This window comes from Vombatus ursinus, unplaced genomic scaffold (genome assembly GCF_900497805.2).
Source record: "Vombatus ursinus unplaced genomic scaffold, bare-nosed wombat genome assembly UNPS02014176.1, whole genome shotgun sequence".
NCBI classification, from domain to species: Eukaryota; Metazoa; Chordata; class Mammalia; order Diprotodontia; family Vombatidae; genus Vombatus; species Vombatus ursinus.
Genome location: NW_020953954.1, coordinates 547,980 through 566,147, shown reverse-complemented (window position 1 = coordinate 566,147; position 18,168 = coordinate 547,980). Strand labels below are relative to the sequence as shown.

General features: G+C 51.6%; 2 protein-coding genes and 1 long non-coding RNA gene across 11 annotated transcripts in view; 2 read left to right on the top strand and 1 right to left on the bottom strand.

Annotated features, from left to right (window-relative positions):
* Positions 1–1,485, top strand: part of LOC114041651 — a 2,439-nt gene extending 954 nt beyond the window's left edge. Inside the window, exon 2 of the long non-coding RNA XR_003568936.1 lies at positions 1,117–1,485. This is a non-coding gene — a long non-coding RNA (uncharacterized LOC114041651). The remainder of the gene's footprint in view (positions 1–1,116) is intronic.
* Positions 1,486–3,214: 1,729 nt separating this feature from the next.
* Positions 3,215–6,250, bottom strand: RASSF7 (Ras association domain family member 7). Of its 9 annotated transcripts, none has more exons than XM_027860186.1 (6): positions 6,066–6,156; positions 5,751–5,931; positions 4,881–5,020; positions 4,104–4,783; positions 3,892–4,011; positions 3,215–3,589 (listed from the first exon to the last, which is right to left on the bottom strand). In XM_027860186.1, exons 3-6 carry the CDS (start codon positions 4,981–4,983, stop codon positions 3,491–3,493), a joined length of 1,002 nt encoding a protein of 333 aa, XP_027715987.1. In that variant the 5' UTR covers positions 4,984–5,020; positions 5,751–5,931; positions 6,066–6,156; the 3' UTR covers positions 3,215–3,490. The 9 variants fall into 9 exon arrangements, with proteins under 9 accessions (XP_027715987.1, XP_027715988.1, XP_027715983.1 ...); XM_027860187.1 differs by having other exon boundaries at positions 6,043–6,132; XM_027860182.1 differs by lacking the exon at positions 5,751–5,931 and having other exon boundaries at positions 6,066–6,250.
* Positions 6,251–12,707: 6,457 nt separating this feature from the next.
* The window catches only part of LMNTD2 (lamin tail domain containing 2), a 23,443-nt gene continuing 17,982 nt past the window's right edge, over positions 12,708–18,168 (top strand). The window contains exons 1-5 of the mRNA XM_027860164.1: positions 12,708–12,738; positions 16,749–17,051; positions 17,249–17,401; positions 17,476–17,563; positions 17,673–17,828. Of these exons, the coding sequence (XP_027715965.1) occupies positions 16,819–17,051; positions 17,249–17,401; positions 17,476–17,563; positions 17,673–17,828 (630 nt within the window). The 5' untranslated portion in view covers positions 12,708–12,738; positions 16,749–16,818. The remainder of the gene's footprint in view (positions 12,739–16,748; positions 17,052–17,248; positions 17,402–17,475; positions 17,564–17,672; positions 17,829–18,168) is intronic.

The window sequence follows — 18,168 nt, the reverse complement described above, 5'->3', positions numbered from 1 at the left end:
TAGTCCCCTGCGCTCCGCGGTGCCCGCTCTTGAGCTCCGGGCTCCAGGCTCCAACCTCCTGCGATCCGCGGTGTCAGGCTTGGGCTCGGGGCTCTAGGCTCTTGGGTGTCAGTGCTTGGGCTCTGGCTTCGAGGTCAGGGACTCCAGGCCTTAAACCTCAAGGGCTTTGCTGTGGGGTTATCTCTCGTGTCCGGGTCTAGGCTCCAGACTCCTAGCCTTGGTCGTGAGGCTCCAGGCTCCACTGCCCCGACTCCGGCTGCAGGGGAGCCACTGACTAACGCACATTGTGCTGAGGACCCACTGTGCGTGTGACAGCGGCTACCGTGCAGCCGGCCCACCACAGGACTGAGGAGACCACCAGCCTCCCACCAAAGCTATCCAGGGTCCTCCCAGAGCCCAGTGGAACATCAGAACATTCCTCGGCTGGCATGGTGGTAGCTCGGTAGGCCACCTCGAAGTGTGAAACTTGCCAGCCTGGCAAATGCTCTGGGTCCAGATGGAGTTCTCAGCTGGGACTAGAGGGCGGCTGTCAGACTAGCGATGGGTTTCTCTTCCTCAGGTTCTTGTCTTCTGCCAAGCCCTGCTGCCCTGGCTTCACTGAGCTGCTGAGGCTTGGGACTCTGGCGCTGTGAAGGCTTTGCTTGGGATAGGAGAGTATCCCACCTCCAGGTTAAGGTGCCTTCCTGCGGCCCAGAGAGATGAAGGCACTTGCCTGAGCTCACACAGCCTGTCTGAAGGCTCCCAGACAGGATCTTCTGGGAGTTCTTCCTGACTCCCAGCTCTGCATTCTAGCCCCTATGCCAGGCTGCTTGGACCTCAGTCCCCTGTCCTGACACCAGTAAGCTCCTGGCCAGAGGAGCTCCCAGAGGTGGCTTCTGACTTTGCCTTGCCTGTTGAATCAGAGTTCCCCTCGGGTTTGGCCACTGGGATGGTGGGACAGAGGACCTTGGTTACTTTCTGCCGCTGCTGGGGAACCCTGCTGAGAATAGCCAACCCTCTGGGGCACGGCCAGCTGTAAGGATGCTGTGAGGCCCTGCAGGCTTTCCCTTATGCTCATCCTTAGTGGCAGGGCAGTCCTGGGTTCGGGACATTTTCTTAACGTTTGTACTCTTGCAGGATAACCTGTGGCCAAGGCCGGAAACTTCTGGATGAAGATGGAGCATACCGGTCCTGAGGGCTCACAGCGGTCAGCCTCCTGGATCACTCCCCCATGCCCTTGGCCCAAAGTCATGGGTCCACGTTCCTTCCTCTAGTTGAGTCACTGACTGGAACGTGCCTGATGTCTCCACAGGAGGCCAGTGTCCTCCAGAGATGGAGGCTGCCCCAGGCTACCCTGAGGGGGCGATGGTTTTCCTTCAGCATCTCCTGTGAGGCACCCTTTGGAAGGGCCAAGGATGGAGCTCGATTCTCGATCTGTCTGTCATATTGCTTGTGGGAGGTGGCCGACTTCTCTCACTGCCAATAAAGAAACGTGAGGGCACAGTATGGCGCTGGATGGTTGTGTCCTCGACAGCCCTCATCTGGACAAGATGCTGAAGGACGAGGGTGGCACGAGAGCATGGCGTGGGGGGGTAGTGTGCTGCTCTGTCTACTTGGCTTCTGAGGCCTCTCGGGCTATCTGGGCAGGAAGCTGGCAAGGTCCAGAGCTTGGGGACGTAGGTCTAGGGTGTCTGCTTGGAGCCATGGTTCCGGCTCCTCAGTGCCCTTGTCTTTCAGGGAACTAGGGTAGGGGTGATTGGCAGGGAGCTGAACCTGGTTTCCTCCTCAGGTGCCCACACGGGATGGAGGGTTGTAGGAAGGTGAAGGCAGCGAGAGGAAAGTCGTCCGTCCCAGGCTCCTTGGCAGCTCACGGATGGGGCAGGTCTTTCGTGGGTTAATGGCCTGACAACGAGCTTTAAGCCAGCCAGAAGGCTAGAGACTAATGGTGCCTATGGGGGATGTCAGAGAGGGGCCTGGGGAGCCACGGGAGAGCTGGGACTGTGAGAGAGACGGGCCCGGCTCTGGAGTTGCTGAGGTGACTTCCAGATGTCCATCTTTGTCCTAGAGGTCCCCCACCCTTCAGTCATTGGGCCTCCTCCAAGTATAGTCTTCCAGCTGTCGGTGAAGGCTTAGGTTCCATCACTGGGGAGAAGTACTGCCCCGGAAGGGTTCAGGTAGTGGGCATCTGGCTAGCAAATTAGGAAGGCCTTTTTTTTTCTCTAGGAGGACAGACTCCCTCAAGGCAGCCTGGTGTTCATTTGGGTTTCAGGGGTAAAGGAGCCAGAGGCAGAAGGACTGGCTTCCTTGGCCAACTGTTGGCCTCAGGGTGCTGAGTTAAGCTCTCCTGTGTGCCCAGGGCCTCAGGAATGTGGTACCACCCAAAGGCAGCCACTCACCAGCCAAACCTGTCCAAGCAGCTGGGCACAGGCAGGACTGTCTCCAGGGCCCAGAGAGGGCCTCCCGGAATGAGCTCTGAACTCCCAGGGGTTGGGCTCCAGGTCCAAAGTGGCCTGGCCTAGCTGGTCTGCCCACTCCCAGGGCACTTCAGCCGAAGTTGGTCCATGAGTCACCCAGCAAGACTCCAGGAAGAAAATGAGGAACCAGGTCCTCCCCTGGTGCCTCCCTACCTGGCTAAAGAGGGGTGTGGCTGTGGCAGTCCTGCCTCCCAGGGAGCCGAGCTCTCAGAAAGCAGGCCCCTGCTGTGGGCTTCTCCATCATCCTTACCAGGCACTAGCAGTCCCATTTGTCTCTGCCCCGCCCCCCCCCCCCCCCCCCCCGCTGTGGGTGGGGGGTGCCCAGGAACAGGGGGGGGCAAGGGGGGGGGCGCGCCCAGCTGCTGCATATTGCTGGGCCTTTGTCCTCATCCCCCAGTGAGCCAGAAAGGAGTCTGAACCCTACCCTTCCCTCTGCTCTGAGAAAACCCCTGGCTCTTGGGTCCGATCAAGGCCATGCCTTCCCTTCAGAGCTTCAGAGAAGAGCTCCTGGAGGGGAGGGGGCCGCAGGGACTCAGGACTATTCACGGCATGGGGACCGGTAGCCTGAGCAATGGGTGGGAATTTGAGATCAGAGCCAGAGGAAGGTTGTGATAACAATGGATAGGGCTTTGGATTGCAGATTTCTGGGAGCGGAAGGAGGGAGGGAGGTTCCCAGCACTCCAGATATTTAGGCAGAGGCTCTAAAACTGGCCCAGGCCTCAGAGAAACTCAGGCCTGACCCACCTCGCAGGATACAGAGATATAGCATACTTAGGGTGCCTTTATTCCAGGGGATCCACATAGGAATAGGACCTTCCCCAGCAGGGATACACTCAGTCCACCCCAGGAGATAGCACACCTCCACCCCCACCCCTGCTAGGAGTTTACTGGCCACACAATAGGGATCCAGGGAAGCGAGCTCTGACCAGAGGAGCCTGGGCCAGCCCGTGGGACCACCGTCCTTCCGTCCGTGGGTCTCTGACAGAGTGGCACAAAGATTCTCCTCCCGGCCCAAGTCAGCCTTTTCCAGTGATCTTTCACATAGCTGACCAGTGCAGCATGGCTGGAGAAGGGGACCAGCTGAATGGCTGGGACGTGACCATCTTCAGCATGGCCTCAGCGTCCAGGGGAGCTGCCTCTAGGAGAGATGACTGTGAGAGCTGACGAGGCTGAGCGAGCAGCCGGCCATGGCGGAGAGGAAGGTGCCAGGCAGGCGGGCACACAGGGGCTCTCCTCCAAGTCCTCTTCCTGGAGGGGCAGGGGCAATGGACTTCCACGTGCTTAGGGGCTCATGCTGGACATCTCGGGAAGACCTGGGATGGGCTTGTTGGCGAGGCTGCAGGATCCTGCAGCAAACAGGGAGTGAGTCCAGGGAGCCCCAGGAAGGGGGGGTGTTCCTTCTGGGGCCCCCCCGGTGCTCAGCTCCCGAGGCTCTCACCTGGCTGGGGCCAGAGCCTTGGGGTCGTGGGGGCAGTGCCGGTCCGGCCTGCTGGATGAACTGCCGCAGGTTACACTGTCTGAGCTCTCGGTTCAGCTCCTCCACCTCTTGGGCCTGGGCCTGGATGAGAGGGGTGGGAGAGGGGAGCCATGAAGGTGCCTGGTCCCTTCCTGGAAGCGGGGCTGGCGGGTGGTGGGTCAGGCTGGCCTCACCTGCAGGCTCTGCTCGGCCTCCGCCAGGGCCCGGCCCACACTGGCCAGGCTGCTCTCCAGCCGCTCGCTCTGCAGGGCCTGGGTCTGCAGGTCCCTCTGGAGCCGGGCGGCCGCAGCCTCGTCCTGGGTCCTGCGGGGGCCAGGCCCCTCCTGCTGCTGCTGTTGCCGCTGCCGCCGCCAGCTAATCTCCTCCTCTAGGGCTCGGGCCTGAGCATCCAGCTCTCGAAGGCGAAGGGCGCATTCCTCGGTGGCCACCTGCAATTCTCGCATGCGGCCCTGGCGCTCCAGCTCCTGCTGCACTTCCCGCCGGAGTTCCTCTTCCCAGAAGCCCTCCTGACCCAGCTCGGCCTCGTTGCTCTGGACCAGGTGCTCCAGACCCCACAGCTCCCCTCCTGCGTCCTCCCTGGCTGAGGCGGAGGGCCAGCCCCTGTGGGGCTCATGGGGCGCAGGGGGCCGGGGCCTATGGGGAAGGCTGGCCCACACTGGGGAGCGCTCTGGGGGAAGACAAGGGTCTGAGGCAGGCCGTTCGGCGAGGCTGGGCCCCGTCCGCCGAAGTACAAACTGGACATCGCTGGCAAACTGTCCACATGTGGCCTGGGCGCCCACCGGGCACTCCTGTGGCAGCATCTGTCGCTCCTTGTCCCGGAGGCGCTGGATGAGAACATAGCGACCGGTCTGTCCTGGGAAAAAGGAGAAGGTGGTCTTCGGGGGTGAGAGGTGGGGAGCCCCAGCACCGGCCGCCCACCCACCTGCCAGCCCAGGGGCTGCCCTGCTCACCTAGGGCTTGGGCCAGGGCGATGACCACTTCCTGGCAGGTGGTCTGCTCCGACACGCCACAGACCACACGCTGGACTCCGTCCACCCACACCTTCAGCTCCATGGGGGCGGGGGCAGGGCCGGGGCATCCCCAGCAGGACCTGAGGAAGGCGTGAGGGGCACCCCCAGTTCAGCAGGGGCGGGGGAAGCAGAGCTGGGGGGGCCCCAGGCTCTTCCCCTCTCCCCAAAGCGACTCCTTAAAGGGCCAGGCTCTGCTCTCCACCTCAAGACAGACCTGGGTTGTTAATCCGCGCCTCCTGTCCCAGCCCCCTCCCACCCCTAAATATGCTCTCGTTTGGGGGGGCGGGGTCAGAGGTCAGGAGGATCAGCGTTCCCCCCCACTGATCTCTGACGCCCCGCCCCCAGATCCAGGAAAGCAGCGGCTGACCCTAGCAAAGATCACCCTAAAAGAAGAACCCAACAGCCCGGACCCTACCCTCGGGGCCTCTCCCCGCAGCTCCAAACTGACCAACCTTGCTCGGGCTCAGGCTCCGGCTCCGGTTCGGACTCCGGCAACCCCGCCCCGCGGCCCCACGCCATCCCCTGACTGGCTGGTTCTGCGAGCCCCGCCCCACCCGGCACCCCTATTGGCCTGATGCCTGTTGCCCCACCCCACCCCGCCCCGGGCGCCCATTGGTCGCTGTGGCGAGCTCGCCCCGCAGCCCCACACCTCACCCTCATTGGCCGGATGCCGGTTGCCCCCACCCCGCCCCACCTAGCGCTCCCATTGGCCAGTCTCCAGCTCAGGCACCACCTCACAATCCTACGCCAGGCATCCATTGGCTGCCAAGGCTAGACCCGCTTCCACGCCTCCAGCCGAGTCTGGTTTACCTGGTTGTCGCCCCGCCCCCATTCCATTGGTCACCATTTCGAGCTTGCAGGTACGGGAAGGGCTTAGTGTAGTCACGTGGTCCGGCCGCCCCCTCTCCCCCAACTCCAGGGGTGTGGCTGGTTCCGACTCGGGGTCAGCGGTCAAAGTCGTCTCCCAGTCCAGACACCTGGGTCACTTTGCCTTTGGGGTGGGGAATGGTTTTCCTATTGGCCCGTGTCTCACTTCTGACCTTTGCCCTCTCCGTGACCTCAGACCCCACCATTTATCCAGACGAGCCCGATTTCCGGGTACCTGCTCGGAGCTGTAGGCCTCACCTCTCCGTCCATTGGCCCTCAACAGCCGCCCCGCCCCCTCTTTTTGCCGCGCTCCTATTGGCTCTTGTTTCTTCTGTCATCCTTTCTTCCTGTCCCTGGCGTTTGCTTTGCAGCTGAGTGGACTCCAAGGGAGGCGAGTTCCAGAGGTAGCGGGAGGCGGGGCCTAAGGCTGGGCCACCGCCTTCGGTCTGCGCATGCGCGGCTCCGGGTTTATTTGTATCTTGGTAGCAATTTCTGCTCACGTGGTGTCTTCCTGCGAATTAGCCTGTGGCCCCTCCCGGGACTACCCGCGGAGTGCAGGAGCCTGCGGGACCGGCAGGGGGCGCGCCTCAGACAGGGCCCTCGGTTGTCTGGTGGTGGGTGAGGATGAGGAGGGGAACCGAGGGTGGAGGACTCGGAGGGGGCCGAGAAGGGACGGGGATGGACAGGGCGAGGAGGGAGGCTGGATAGGAGGCATGTGGGGCAGGGCCCTTGGGGGTGAGCTGGACACTAAGCCTGGTGGAGGATGAGAAGTGTCCAGAAGTGGGGCCCAGCCCGGGAGTGGGTGCCCATCTCCGAGCCTAGTTGTGGGAGCCAGCGGTCCCGGGAGATCGTGCCGTGGCGTGGGGACCGTGCGCTGGTCCCGGGAGATCGTGCCGTGGTGTGGGGACGTGCGCTGGTCCCGGGAGATCGTGCCGTGGCGTGGGGACCGTGCGCTGGTTCCGGGAGATCGTGCCGTGGCGTGGGGACCGTGCGCTGGTTCCGGGAGATCGTGCCGTGGCGTGGGGACCGTGCGCTGGTTCCGGGAGATCGTGCCGTGGCGTGGGGACCGTGCGCTGGTCCCGGGAGATCGTGCCGTGGCGTGGGGACGTGCGCCGGACCCTCAGGCTCCCTCTGTGATGCCCGCTTTGCTCCTCTGTCCAGGGTGTTAAGGGAGGACCAGTTCCTTCCTTCGCTGTCTGCTGGGGCTCCCAGATGCTGTAGCATGTGAATTGGCCTCACCTTGATAAGGCCGGGACTAACCCAGGTCGAGGGTAGAGTCAGGGGGTTGTCAAGGACACGCATGGGTATACTGCCCTAGCAGAGTGGGCAGATGAGAACAATCTGTTCCAGGGGCATCGAAGGGGCCGAAGCAGGCGCTGTGGAGCACGTGGCGGAGCTTAGTCAGACATCAGAGACACCGACTTCTGCTGCTTCCGGAGGCATCCGCCTGCGTCTTGACTTTTGTCCTGCCGCTGGATTCCAGTGAGGCTAATGACTCTGTGCAACTCTACCTCACTTAAATCGGATTCAGGCCAAGAAGGGAGATATCACCTTCCCCCCCCCCCACTGTCCCGTCCCGCGGGACATCAACGGAGGTCCGGACCTGTAAAAGAAGGAGGGGAGCAGGGGACACAGGAAATGGAGACAAGACAGGCTTTCTGATCAAGTCTCGTTTATTGAAGGCTAGCTCAGGGTAATTATACACACTGTAAGAGGGAGTGGGGGAGTTCCATCACCGGTATAGGGGCGGCGTATTCCAGGAAGAGGTACAGCTTTGTCCGTAATTTGTTCTTATCACAAGGACCACCAAAGGTATAGGGGTATTCCAGGAAGAGGTAGTAATTTGTTCTTATCACAAGGAGGCCTTGACAACTGCAACCTAGTAATTTTCCAGAGGTCATACTGGGCCTGTGGTCCCTTACACCCCACTGGTCTTCAGAAAGGAAGGGTGAGCAGCCCCAGCTGGCTCTCCCCCCTGACATGTCATCTCCCATCTCCCTGCCTTTGTACAGCTCATTCCCCCATGCTGGAAATGCGTTCTCCCCCCACCCCAACCTCTGCCTTGTATAAACCCCAGCTTCCCACTTAGTCCAGCCGAGGTGTTATCTCCTCCTGGAGTTAGGAAATAAACATTTGTTTAACACCTGCTGTGTGCCGGCACTCCCCCTGGAGGAGTTCCTGACCTGCACGCAACGGGTGTAACTAAACTAGAGACAGGATCCACTGGAGACAGCAGAGGACGCACTAGATGTGCATAGGATACCTTTTTATTCATGTCCAGATTGTTTCCCCCATTAGACCTTAACCCGTTTTTGTCTGTCTCCTCAGTACCAAACAGTATCTGACACACAGCAGGTGCTTAATACATTTGCTGATTGCTGAGCACAGTGCAGTGGATGTGGGGTGTTTGTTTTTAGCTCTCCTGGGCGAAAAGGAAGGGTCCCAGCATCGCAGGACATCTCACTGACAGCAAAGAAGTGGACTGCTTCTGTTTTCTTAGCCAAAGACCGCCAACCTTTGGGCTGGAAGTGGAGGCCCTCACTGGGGCAAGGCAGTCCTGCTGCACAATACTTCCTGGATCAAGGCACTACCCTAGGCAGTTCCAGATGGCCCCTGGCCATTCTGATACTGTTGGCTTCATTTGTCCCACCTACAAACACACCCATACTTTTTTTTTTTGGCTAGGCAATGGGGTTAAGTGACTTGCTCAAGGTCACACAGCTAGTAAGTATTTGAACTCAGATCCTCCTGACTCCAGGGCCAGTGCTGTATCCACTGTGCCACCTAGCCGCGCTGCACACCCACATTTTTAAAAAGAACCTCTTGATCGAATCCTCCCTTTTCCCTCTCTCTTCCTTTTTGTGGCTGAACTCCCAGAGAAGGCCATCCAAAACCAGCATTGCCACTTCTCACTCTCTCTTCTTCTGTTCACATAATTTAATTAAATCTGCCCTCCCCAAAGCCACCAATGATCTCGTAATGACCAAATCTAATGACTTTCCTCAACCCTCCGCCCTCTGACCCTGGCACCTTCTTGTTCCCCTGCCACCTCTAGGACTAGATACGGAATCCTTTATGGCCTTGAAAATTCTTCCCAGTCTGGGCACTTCCCCTCCCTTGCCTACGCTCTGGGGTCCAGGGGCACTTCCATAGAGCAGAGTCTGCTTCTGGGTTCTGTGCCTTTGCATCTTTGGCCTCTCTGGCTGGCTTCCTTCAAGTCCATCCTGAAATGCCGCTTTTTGCGTGAAGCCTTTTTTGGGTGGCCCTTGATGCTTTGAGCTTTGGGCCACTTCGTGCTGTCTGTCTTGTTTGCATGAAGCACTTTATATGTTGCCTCCCCCTTTAGACTGGGAGCTTTTTCAGGGCAGGGGCTGTCTTTTCTTTTTCTTTGTATCGTCTGTACTTGGCATGGTACCTGGCACATAAAAGACTCTGAATCAATTCTAGCTTATCAATCATCACTTTTTTAATTAAGAGAACGAGAATAAGAATAAGCCTAATAAGGTTTACTTTTTTTAGAATTTATTTATTTTTAGTTTTCAACATTCACTTCCGTAAGATTTTGAGTTTTAAATTTCCACCCCTTCCCACTTCTCCCCCCTCCCCCCAGACAGCATACAATCTGATATAGGCTCTACATATACATCCATGTTAAGCATATTTTCCCATTAGTCATGATGTAAAGGACAGTTAGAACTAATGGGAGGAATCATGAGAATGAAGCAATAAAACAAAACAACAAAAGAAAAGGAGAGCAAATAGTCTGCTTCATCTGCATTCAGACTCCATTATTTCTTTTTCTGGATGTGCATAGCAATTTCCGTCATGAATCTTTTGGAGTTGTCTTAGATTCTTGCATTGCTGTGAAGAGCCAAGTCTATCATAGTCATTCATCCCATAGTCATCAATGTGACTGTTACTGTGTACAACATTCTCCCGGTTCTGCTCATTTTACTCTGCATCAGTTCATGTAAGTCTTTCCCAGTTTTTTGAAATCTGCCTGCTCATCATTTCTCATAGCACAATGGTATTCCATTACATTCATATACCACAATTTGTTCAGCCATTCCCTAGTTAATGGGCATCCCCTCAATTTCCAATTCTTTGCCACCACAAAAAGAGCTGCTATAAATATTTTTGTACGTTTGGGTCCTTTTCCCATTTTTATGATTTCTTTGGGATACAGACATAGAGTATACACAATTTTATAGCCCTTTGGGCATAGTTCCAAACTGCTCTCCAAAATGGTTGGATCATTTCACAACTCCACCAACAATGCATTAGTGTTCCAAATTTCTCACATCTTCTCCAACATTTATCATTGTCCTTTTTTGTCATGTTAGCCAATCTGATAGGTGTGAGGTGATACCTCAGTCATTTTGATTTATATTTCTCTAATCAATAGTGATTTAGAACATTTCATAGGACTATAGATAGCTTTAATTTCTTCCTCTGAAAACTGCCCGTTCATATCATTTGACCATTTATCAATTGGGGAATGACTTGTATTCTTATATTTTCAACTCAGTTCTCTATTTTAGAAATGAGGCCTTTATCAGAGACACTAGTCATAAAAATTGTTTCCCAGTTTTCTGCTTCCCTCTTAATCTTGGATGCATTGGCTTTATTTGTGCAAAAACTTTTCTGTTTCAAATTGGAACACTAATGCATTGTTGGTGGAGTTGTGAAATGATCCAACCATTTTGGAGAGCAATTTGGAGCTATGCCCAAAGGGTTATAAAAATGCACATACCCTTTGACCCATCAATAGCACTTCTAGGGCTGTATCCCAAAGAGATCATACAAATGGGAAGAGGACCCACATGTACAAAAATATTCATAGCAGCTCTGTTTGTGGAGGCAAAGAATTGGAAATTGAGAGGATGCCCATCAATTGGGGAATGGCTGAGCAAATTGTGGTATATGAATGTGATGGAATACTATTGTGCTATAAGAAATGATGAACAAGCTGACTTTAGAAAAACCTGGAAAGACTTGTATGGTCTGATGCTGAGTGAAGTGAGCAGCACCAAGAGAATGTTGTACACAATAACAGCCATGTTGTGTGATGACTAATATTGATGGACTTATCCCTTCCCGGCAATACAAGGATCTAAGACATCTCCAGAGGCCTTGTGATGGAAAATGCTATCCACATCCAAAGAAAGAACTATGGAAATTGAATTGCTATTTTTTTTTCTTCTCTTCTGTTGAGTTTTGTTTCATCTTTCTGATGGTTCCTCCTATTGGTTTTAATTTTTACTTACAACATCACTAATGTGAAAATATGTTTAATATGAATGTAAATGTATAGCCTATATCAGATTGTGTGCCATCTTGGGGAGGGTGGTGGGGAGGAAGGGGGAGAAAAATTTTAAACTCAAAAGCATATGGAAGTGATTATTGATAAATCAAAATAAATTGATAAAAAAAGAAACAAAAAAAATAAAGTCAACGTAAAAAGAAACTTTTCTGTTTAATGTAATCAGAATTGTAATTGAATCTTAAAGGTAAACTATTGCTTGCTCTTCTAGTTTGCTTATAGTATCAGTCTTTATATCTAAATCATGTACCCATTTTGACTTTATCCTGGTGTAGGGTGTAAGATGTTGGTCTATGCCCCGTTTCTGCCATACATTTTTCAAGTTTTCCCAGCAGTTTTTGTTAAATAGTGATTTCTTATCCATGAAGCTGGAGTCTCTGGATTTATCAAATAGTAGATTAGTATAGTCATTGACTGTTGTGTCTTGCATACCTGATCCATCACTCTTATTTCTTAACCAGAACCAAGTAGTTTTGATGATTGCTGCTTTATAATACAATTTAAGATCAGGTACAGCTAGGCCACTTTCCCTTGTACTTCTTTTCATTAGTTCCTTTGATATCCTAGACTTTTTGTTCTTCCAGATGAATTTTGTTATTGCTTTTTCTAGCTCTATAAAACAATTTTTTGGTAGTTTGATTGGTATGACACTGAAAAAATAAATTAATTTAGGTAGAATTGTCATTTTGATTATATTAACTCAGTCTATCCTTGAACAACTGATATTTTTCCAATTATTTAGATCTGACTTTCTTTGTGTGGAGTGTTTTGTAATTGTATTCATATAGTTCCTGGTTTTGTTTTTGCAGGTAGACTCCCAAATATTTCATAGTGTCTACAGTAATTTTAAATGGAATTTCTCTTTATATCTCTTGCTACAGAGTATTTTATTAGTAATATATGGAAATTCCAATGATTTGTGTGGGTTTATTTTATATCCTGCAACTTTGCTAAATTTGTTTATTATTTCAAGTAATTTTTTACTTGATTCTCTAGGATTCTCTAAATATACCATCATATCATCTGCAAAGAGTGATAGCTTTGTTTCTTCTTTGCCTGTTCTAATTCTTTCAATTTTTTTTCTTCTCTAATTGCTACAGCTAACATTTCTAGCACAATATTGAATAACCATGGTAATAATGGACATCCTTGTTTCACCCCTGATCTTACTGGAAATGCTTCTAGCTTATCCCTATTGCATATAATGTTTGCTGATGGTTTTTGATAGATGCTATCTATCATTTAAAGGAAGACTCCATTTATTCCTATGCTCTCTAGTGTTTTTAATAGGAATGGGTGTTATATTTTGTCAAATGCTTTTTCTGTATCTATTGAGATAATCATATGATTTGTTAGTTTTGTTGTTGATATAGTCAGCTATGCTGATAGTTTTCCTAATATTGAACCAGCCCTACATTCCTGGTATAAATCCTACCGGGTCATAATGTATTATCCTTGAGATTAATTGTTGTAATATCTTCGCTAATATTTTATTTAAAATTTTTGCATCTATATTCATTAGGGAAATTGGTCTATAATTTTCTTTCTCTGTTTTGACTCTTCCTGGTTTAGGTATCAACACCATATTTGTATCATAAAAAGAATTTGGTAAGACTCCTTCTTTGCTTTGGAATTAGTTGTTCTTTAAATGTTTGATAGAATTCACTTGTAAATAATCCATTTGACCCTGGAGATTTTTTCTTAGGGAGTTCATTGATGGCTTGTTCAATTTTTTTTTCCTTTAATGGGGTTGTTTAAGTATTTTATTTCCTTTTTCATTAATCTGGTCAATTTATATTTTTGTAAAAGTCATACATTTCACTAAGATTGTCAAATTTATTGGCATACAATTGGGCAAAATAGCTCCTAATTATTGTTTTGATTACCTCTTCATTGGTGGTGAATTCACCCTTTTCATTTTTGATTCTGGTAATTTGGTTTTCTTCTTTCCTTTTTTAAATCAAATTAATGAAAGGTCTATCTATTTTATTGATTTTTTCATAAAACCAGCTCTTAATTTTATTTATTAGTTCAATAGTTTTCTTAATTTCAATTTTATTAATCTCTCCTTTGGTTTTCAGAATTTCTAATTTGGTGTTTAATTGGGGATTTTCAATTTGTTCTTTTTCCAACTTTTTTAGTTGCATGCCAAATTCATTGATCTCCTCTTTCTCTATTTTATTCATTCAAGCAGTTAGAGATAGAAAACTTCCCCTAAGGACCACTCTTGCTGCATCCAATAAGTTTGGGTATATTGTCTCATAATTGTCATTGTCTATGGTACCTTTTACCAGGATGTAGTTTCCTTCCTCATCTCTTTTAATTAGATCTATTTCTGCTTTTGCTCTATCTGAGATCAGGATTGCTACCCCTGCTTTTTTTTTCACTTCAGCTGAAGCATAATATATTCTGCTCCAGCCTTTTACCTTTACTCTGTGTGTATCCCTCTGCTTCAAATGTGTTTCTTGGAGACAACATATTGTAGGATTATGGTTCTTAATCCACTGTGCTATTCATTTTCAGTTTATGGGCGAGTTCATCCCATTCATATTCACAGTTATGATTACTATCTGTGTTTCTTTTTCTCTCCTTTTTCCCTTTCCCTCCTCAGTAGAGTTTTGCTTTCAACCACCACCTCCCTCAGTCTGCCCTCCCTTCTATTAGCCCCCTCCCTTTTCTTTTCCCTTTATCCTTTCTGCTTCCTATAGGGTAAGTTAGATTTCTCTAAATAACTGATAATGTTATGCCCTCTTTGAACCAAATCTGATGAGAGTAAGGTTCAAACAATGCTCATTTCCCTCCCTTCTTTCCCTCTACTGCATTTGGTTCTTGTGCCTTTTCATGTAATTTATCCTTGTCTGCCTCCTTCTTTCTTCTTCTCCCAGTACACTCCTTTTTCACCACTTCATTAGATTTTTTTACCATCACATCAAAGGCAACTTAAACCCAAGCCCTCTGTCTAAATACACTCCCTTTTACTTGTCATAATGACATTGCAATTCTTAAGAGTTACAAATGTCATCTTCCCTTGTAGAGATATAAACAGTTTGCCCTTATTAATAATATATTGTTGTTGTTTTTCTTTCCTGTTTACCTTTTTATGCCCCTCTTGAGTCTTGTATTTGAAGGTCAAATTTTCTGTTGAGCTCTGGTCTTTTCATCAGGAAGGTTTGGAAGTTGCCTATTTCACTGAAGGTCTATCTCCAACCCTGAAAGATTATGCTCGGTTTCGCTGGGTAGTTGATCCTTGGTTGTAATCCAAGCTCCTTTGCCTTATGGAATATTGTATCCTACACCCTCCGATCTTTTAGTATAGAAGCTGCAAGGTCCTGTGTAATCCTGACTGTGGATCCATGATATTTTAAATTGTTCCTTTCTGGCTGTTTGCAGTATTTTCTCTTTGATCTGGTAATTTTGGAATTTAGCTACTATATTCCTTGGCGTTTTCAGTTTGGGATCTCTTTCAGGAGATGGTCGGTGGATTCTTTGGATGACTATTTTACCCTCTGGTTCTAGGACCTCAGGGCAGTTTTCTTTGATGATTTTCTGAAGGATTTGTACAGGCTCTTTTTTTCATCATGGTTTTCAGTTAGACCAGTAATTTTTAAATTGTCTCTCCTGGATCTATTTTCCAGGTCAGTTGTTTTACCAATGAGGTATTTTACATTTTCTTGTATTTTTTCATTCTTTTGTTTCTGTTTAACTGATTCTTGCTCTCACAGAGTCCTTAGCTTCCATTTGCCCCATTCTAATTTTTAATGAGTTTTCTTCGATTAGATTTTGTACCTCCCTTTCCATTTGGCCCATTTTACTTTTTAAGGAACTCTTCTCTTCAGTGAGTTTTTGTGCCTCCTTTTCCATTTAGCCAATTCTACTTTTTAAGGACTTGTTTTCTACAGATAATTTTTGTCCTTCCTTTTCCAAGCTATTGGCTCTCTCTTGCATACCTCTCATTTCTTTTCCCAATTTTTGTTCTACCTCTCTTATCTGACTTTTAGGATCCTTCCTGAACTCTTTCATGAAGGCTATTTGGGCTTGAGACCAGTTCATATTCCCCTCTGAGGTTTCGGTTGTGGGTATATTAACAAAGTTGTCATCTTCTGAATTTGTGCCTTGATCTTCCCTTTCCTCTAAATAAGAATCTATGGTCATTTTTCCATTTCTGCTTTTTGTTCACGATGTTTGCCTATTTCCTGACTTTAAAAAAAAAAATGTTGAGTTCTCCTGCTGGAGCAAAGGGGACACTGACCCAAGCTTCTTTTCCTGCTCCCCCGGGGCCTTGCACTTGAATGTCTGGCTCCTGCAGGCCCCTGCCTTGCACAGGGATGTTTCACTGCTGGTGGATGTCTGTCAGCCCGCAGCTCTGCCTTCTGGAGTTGTGTTGAGGGATCGGTGATTTTGCTGCTGGAGAACGCTGCTGCCTATGGTGGTTTTCGGAGCAGGTGTCTGCCGGTTGCCCTGCCTGTATTGAGGTTCTCGGGCTTCCTGGTGTTGGCACTTGCCTGCTCCACCAACCTGGGTCTCAGGATCTCCCCCTGGTTTGCTGAGGTGGGGCTTGCCACTGGCTTGCTGGGCCACCTCCCATCCTGTATTGCTTCCCCTCCCCCAGAGGGAGAGGGGCCTTTCCGGTTAATATCCCAAGCTTCCTGGGCTACAGGAACTGCTGTGCCCTGTCTTTATGCTGTCTCAGGGTTTTTCCTCGGTCGATAGTTTCTGGCCTTTCAGAGGTCAATGAGGGACTTCTTACTCCACCATCTTGGCTCCTGGAAGCCACACCATCAGGTATACGTCTGGTTCAGCTGAACAATCCTAATGTTCTTTCTGGGTGACGGACATTCAGCTCCTGTGTCTGTGTTCTCAAACTGGCCCCTCCCCAAGCCTGGAGCTACCCCCCGACCCCCCTCCCCCACCTGTATCACCTCTGAGGAGACTCAGAAGAGAGTAGCTCTAGCTAGGGGAGGGGGAGGAGGGGATCTCAGGCAGAGAGAAGAGATGAATGGGATGGCTGCAGGGGTGGGACAGTGCCCCTTGAGGTCCTTCCTAGGAAAGTGCCCCTGGCTCCCTCGTACCTCCCCCAGGGGAGGCAGTATCCCTTGACCAGTCAGCCAGCTGGCCTTCTCCATGGGAGGTCCCCCCAGGCCAGTCTCATTCTTCCCAGTTCCACCCCTGCTACAGCCTAGTTGCTCCAGAAGGAGAAACTGAGGCCTATGAAATGCTGGAGCATAAACAGCCCCTCCCTACTTCTGGGGACTTGTGGGGGGGGGGGTGCTTGTAACCATGGAAACAGCAACAAAGCCTGGGCTCCAGAGCTCGGAGCTCACAGTCTGCCTCAGGTGAGGGGGGAGGGGCAGTTGCTAGAGCTGGATAATTGGGAGGGGAGGTTGACCACCACCAGCCTCTGGTTCAGGCGGTATAAGGTGGGGGGCAGAAACCTGAAACTTTGTAAGGCTGTTTCCTCTTCTGTAGAATGGGGCTAAGGAATCCTGCGGCGCCTCTCTCCACTACAGCTGGTGGCGATATGAACTTTTAGCCAGAGCTAAGATCCACCTATTGGGTCTAGTCTGTGAGGACCCCTGGGGGTGGCTGGAGAGCACTAGGTCCCCACTTCTTCTCCACAGGTGGCCACCTCCTGTGGGCAGGAGCAGCCCAGCATCTCTCCCAGGCGGGCTCCCTCCAGGAACACCAGGGATGGCTGGGCAGCCTGCGGAGCAGGGGAAGGATGCTTTCTCCAGCCTGGAGCGGCTGGGCAGCGATTTGGGGCAGGGGTTCAATGAGGTCCACGACCCCTCCTGGACCATCTCCTGGCCCTCCTTCCTGTGCAGCAGCGACGTCCTTGAGGCCACAGAATCTGGGCTAACCCCCGAAGGCGCTGATGGCAAGCTGTCCTCTGTCTCCTTCTCTGTGTCTCCCAGCAGCCTGCAGTAAGAGCCCTAGTGGAGGGTCCTGGCAGGGTTCAGGGGCTGGGTCAGGGAGTGACGGGAGAGCACCAGTGCTGAGACCTAGGACCTGGGCCCTGTGGCTCTGCTGCTGAGCCTGGTGACCGAGGCCAGGACAGTCTCTGGCTCTGGGACCTGGGACCAGGGCCAGGGTTCAAGGGCTATGGATGTGACAATTGCAGTTGGCACTCAGAGCGCCTGGATCCCAGGGTCCTGAGGCTGCTGCTGGCCCAGAAGGAGCTAGAAGTCCAAGGCCTCCGGAAGGCTGTTCAGTGTCGACCTGGGAAACGCATGGCTTATATCCTCCACCAGCTGACAGACTCCAAGCCAGAAAGGTCAGGAGCCCTCAGCGCCCCTCCCCCCCAGTTTCTCCCCCTTCCCCCACAGCCCTGCTCTGACCTTCCGACAGGAGCTCCCGGGACCAGATCAAAGCCTTGCAGCAGCACATTGAGAAGATGACTCAGGAGCTGAGGGACCAGAAGGAGCAGGCCTGCCAGGTGAGTCTCTGGGCCCTGTGGCCCCGCCACTGAGTCTGGGGCTGAGGCCAGGACAGACTCTGGAGGAGTGGGCCTGGGACCCTGCAGCCCCCTCCTCATCTCCCCCAAGGAGAAGACCGAGCTGGAGAATCAGCTTCGAGAGGCCAACAGAAACCTGCAGCGCCTGGAGGACGAGGTGCAGGCCTTCGAGCGATCCTGCCTCTTGCAGCTGGCTCGGTCTTCATGGGCTGGCCGCATGCTGCGCTCCCAGACAGGCAGCGTAGAGGTGAGTGAGCTTGGCTGGCCCACCCTGCCCAGATGTGCCTGCACCTCCTTAGGGAGCTGCCCTAGCCGTCCCCCCGCCCATCCCCTTTTTCTTCTAATGGGTCCTCCCTCTGCCCCAGACTCCTTCCCTGCTGCCCACAAACAGGGCCAGGCCTTGGACAGCCCTTCCTGTGGCCCTGGGGGCCTGCCAGCCCTCTAGCACTGCCGTGGCTAGCTCCCCCCCTTCCCCTCCCCCTCCCCCTCTCCCTTTCTCCTCCCCCTCCCCCTCCCCCTTTCTCCTTCCCCTCCCCCTCCTCCCCCTTGCCCTTCTCTTCTTCCTCCTCCCCCTCCTCCCCCTTCCC

Excerpts from the sequence above, each read along its gene's own strand:
- RASSF7 (XM_027860182.1), bottom strand. The coding sequence starts at position 6,145 with ATGACAGAAGAAACAAGAGCCAATAGGAGCGCGGCAAAAAGAGGGGGC. Across the intron at positions 5,021-6,065 it reads GAGGGCCAATGGACGGAGAG|GTCCTGCTGGGGATGCCCCG; the intron begins GTGAGGCCTACA and ends CGCCTTCCTCAG. Across the intron at positions 4,784-4,880 it reads CGCCCTGGCCCAAGCCCTAG|GACAGACCGGTCGCTATGTT; the intron begins GTGAGCAGGGCA and ends CCTTTTTCCCAG.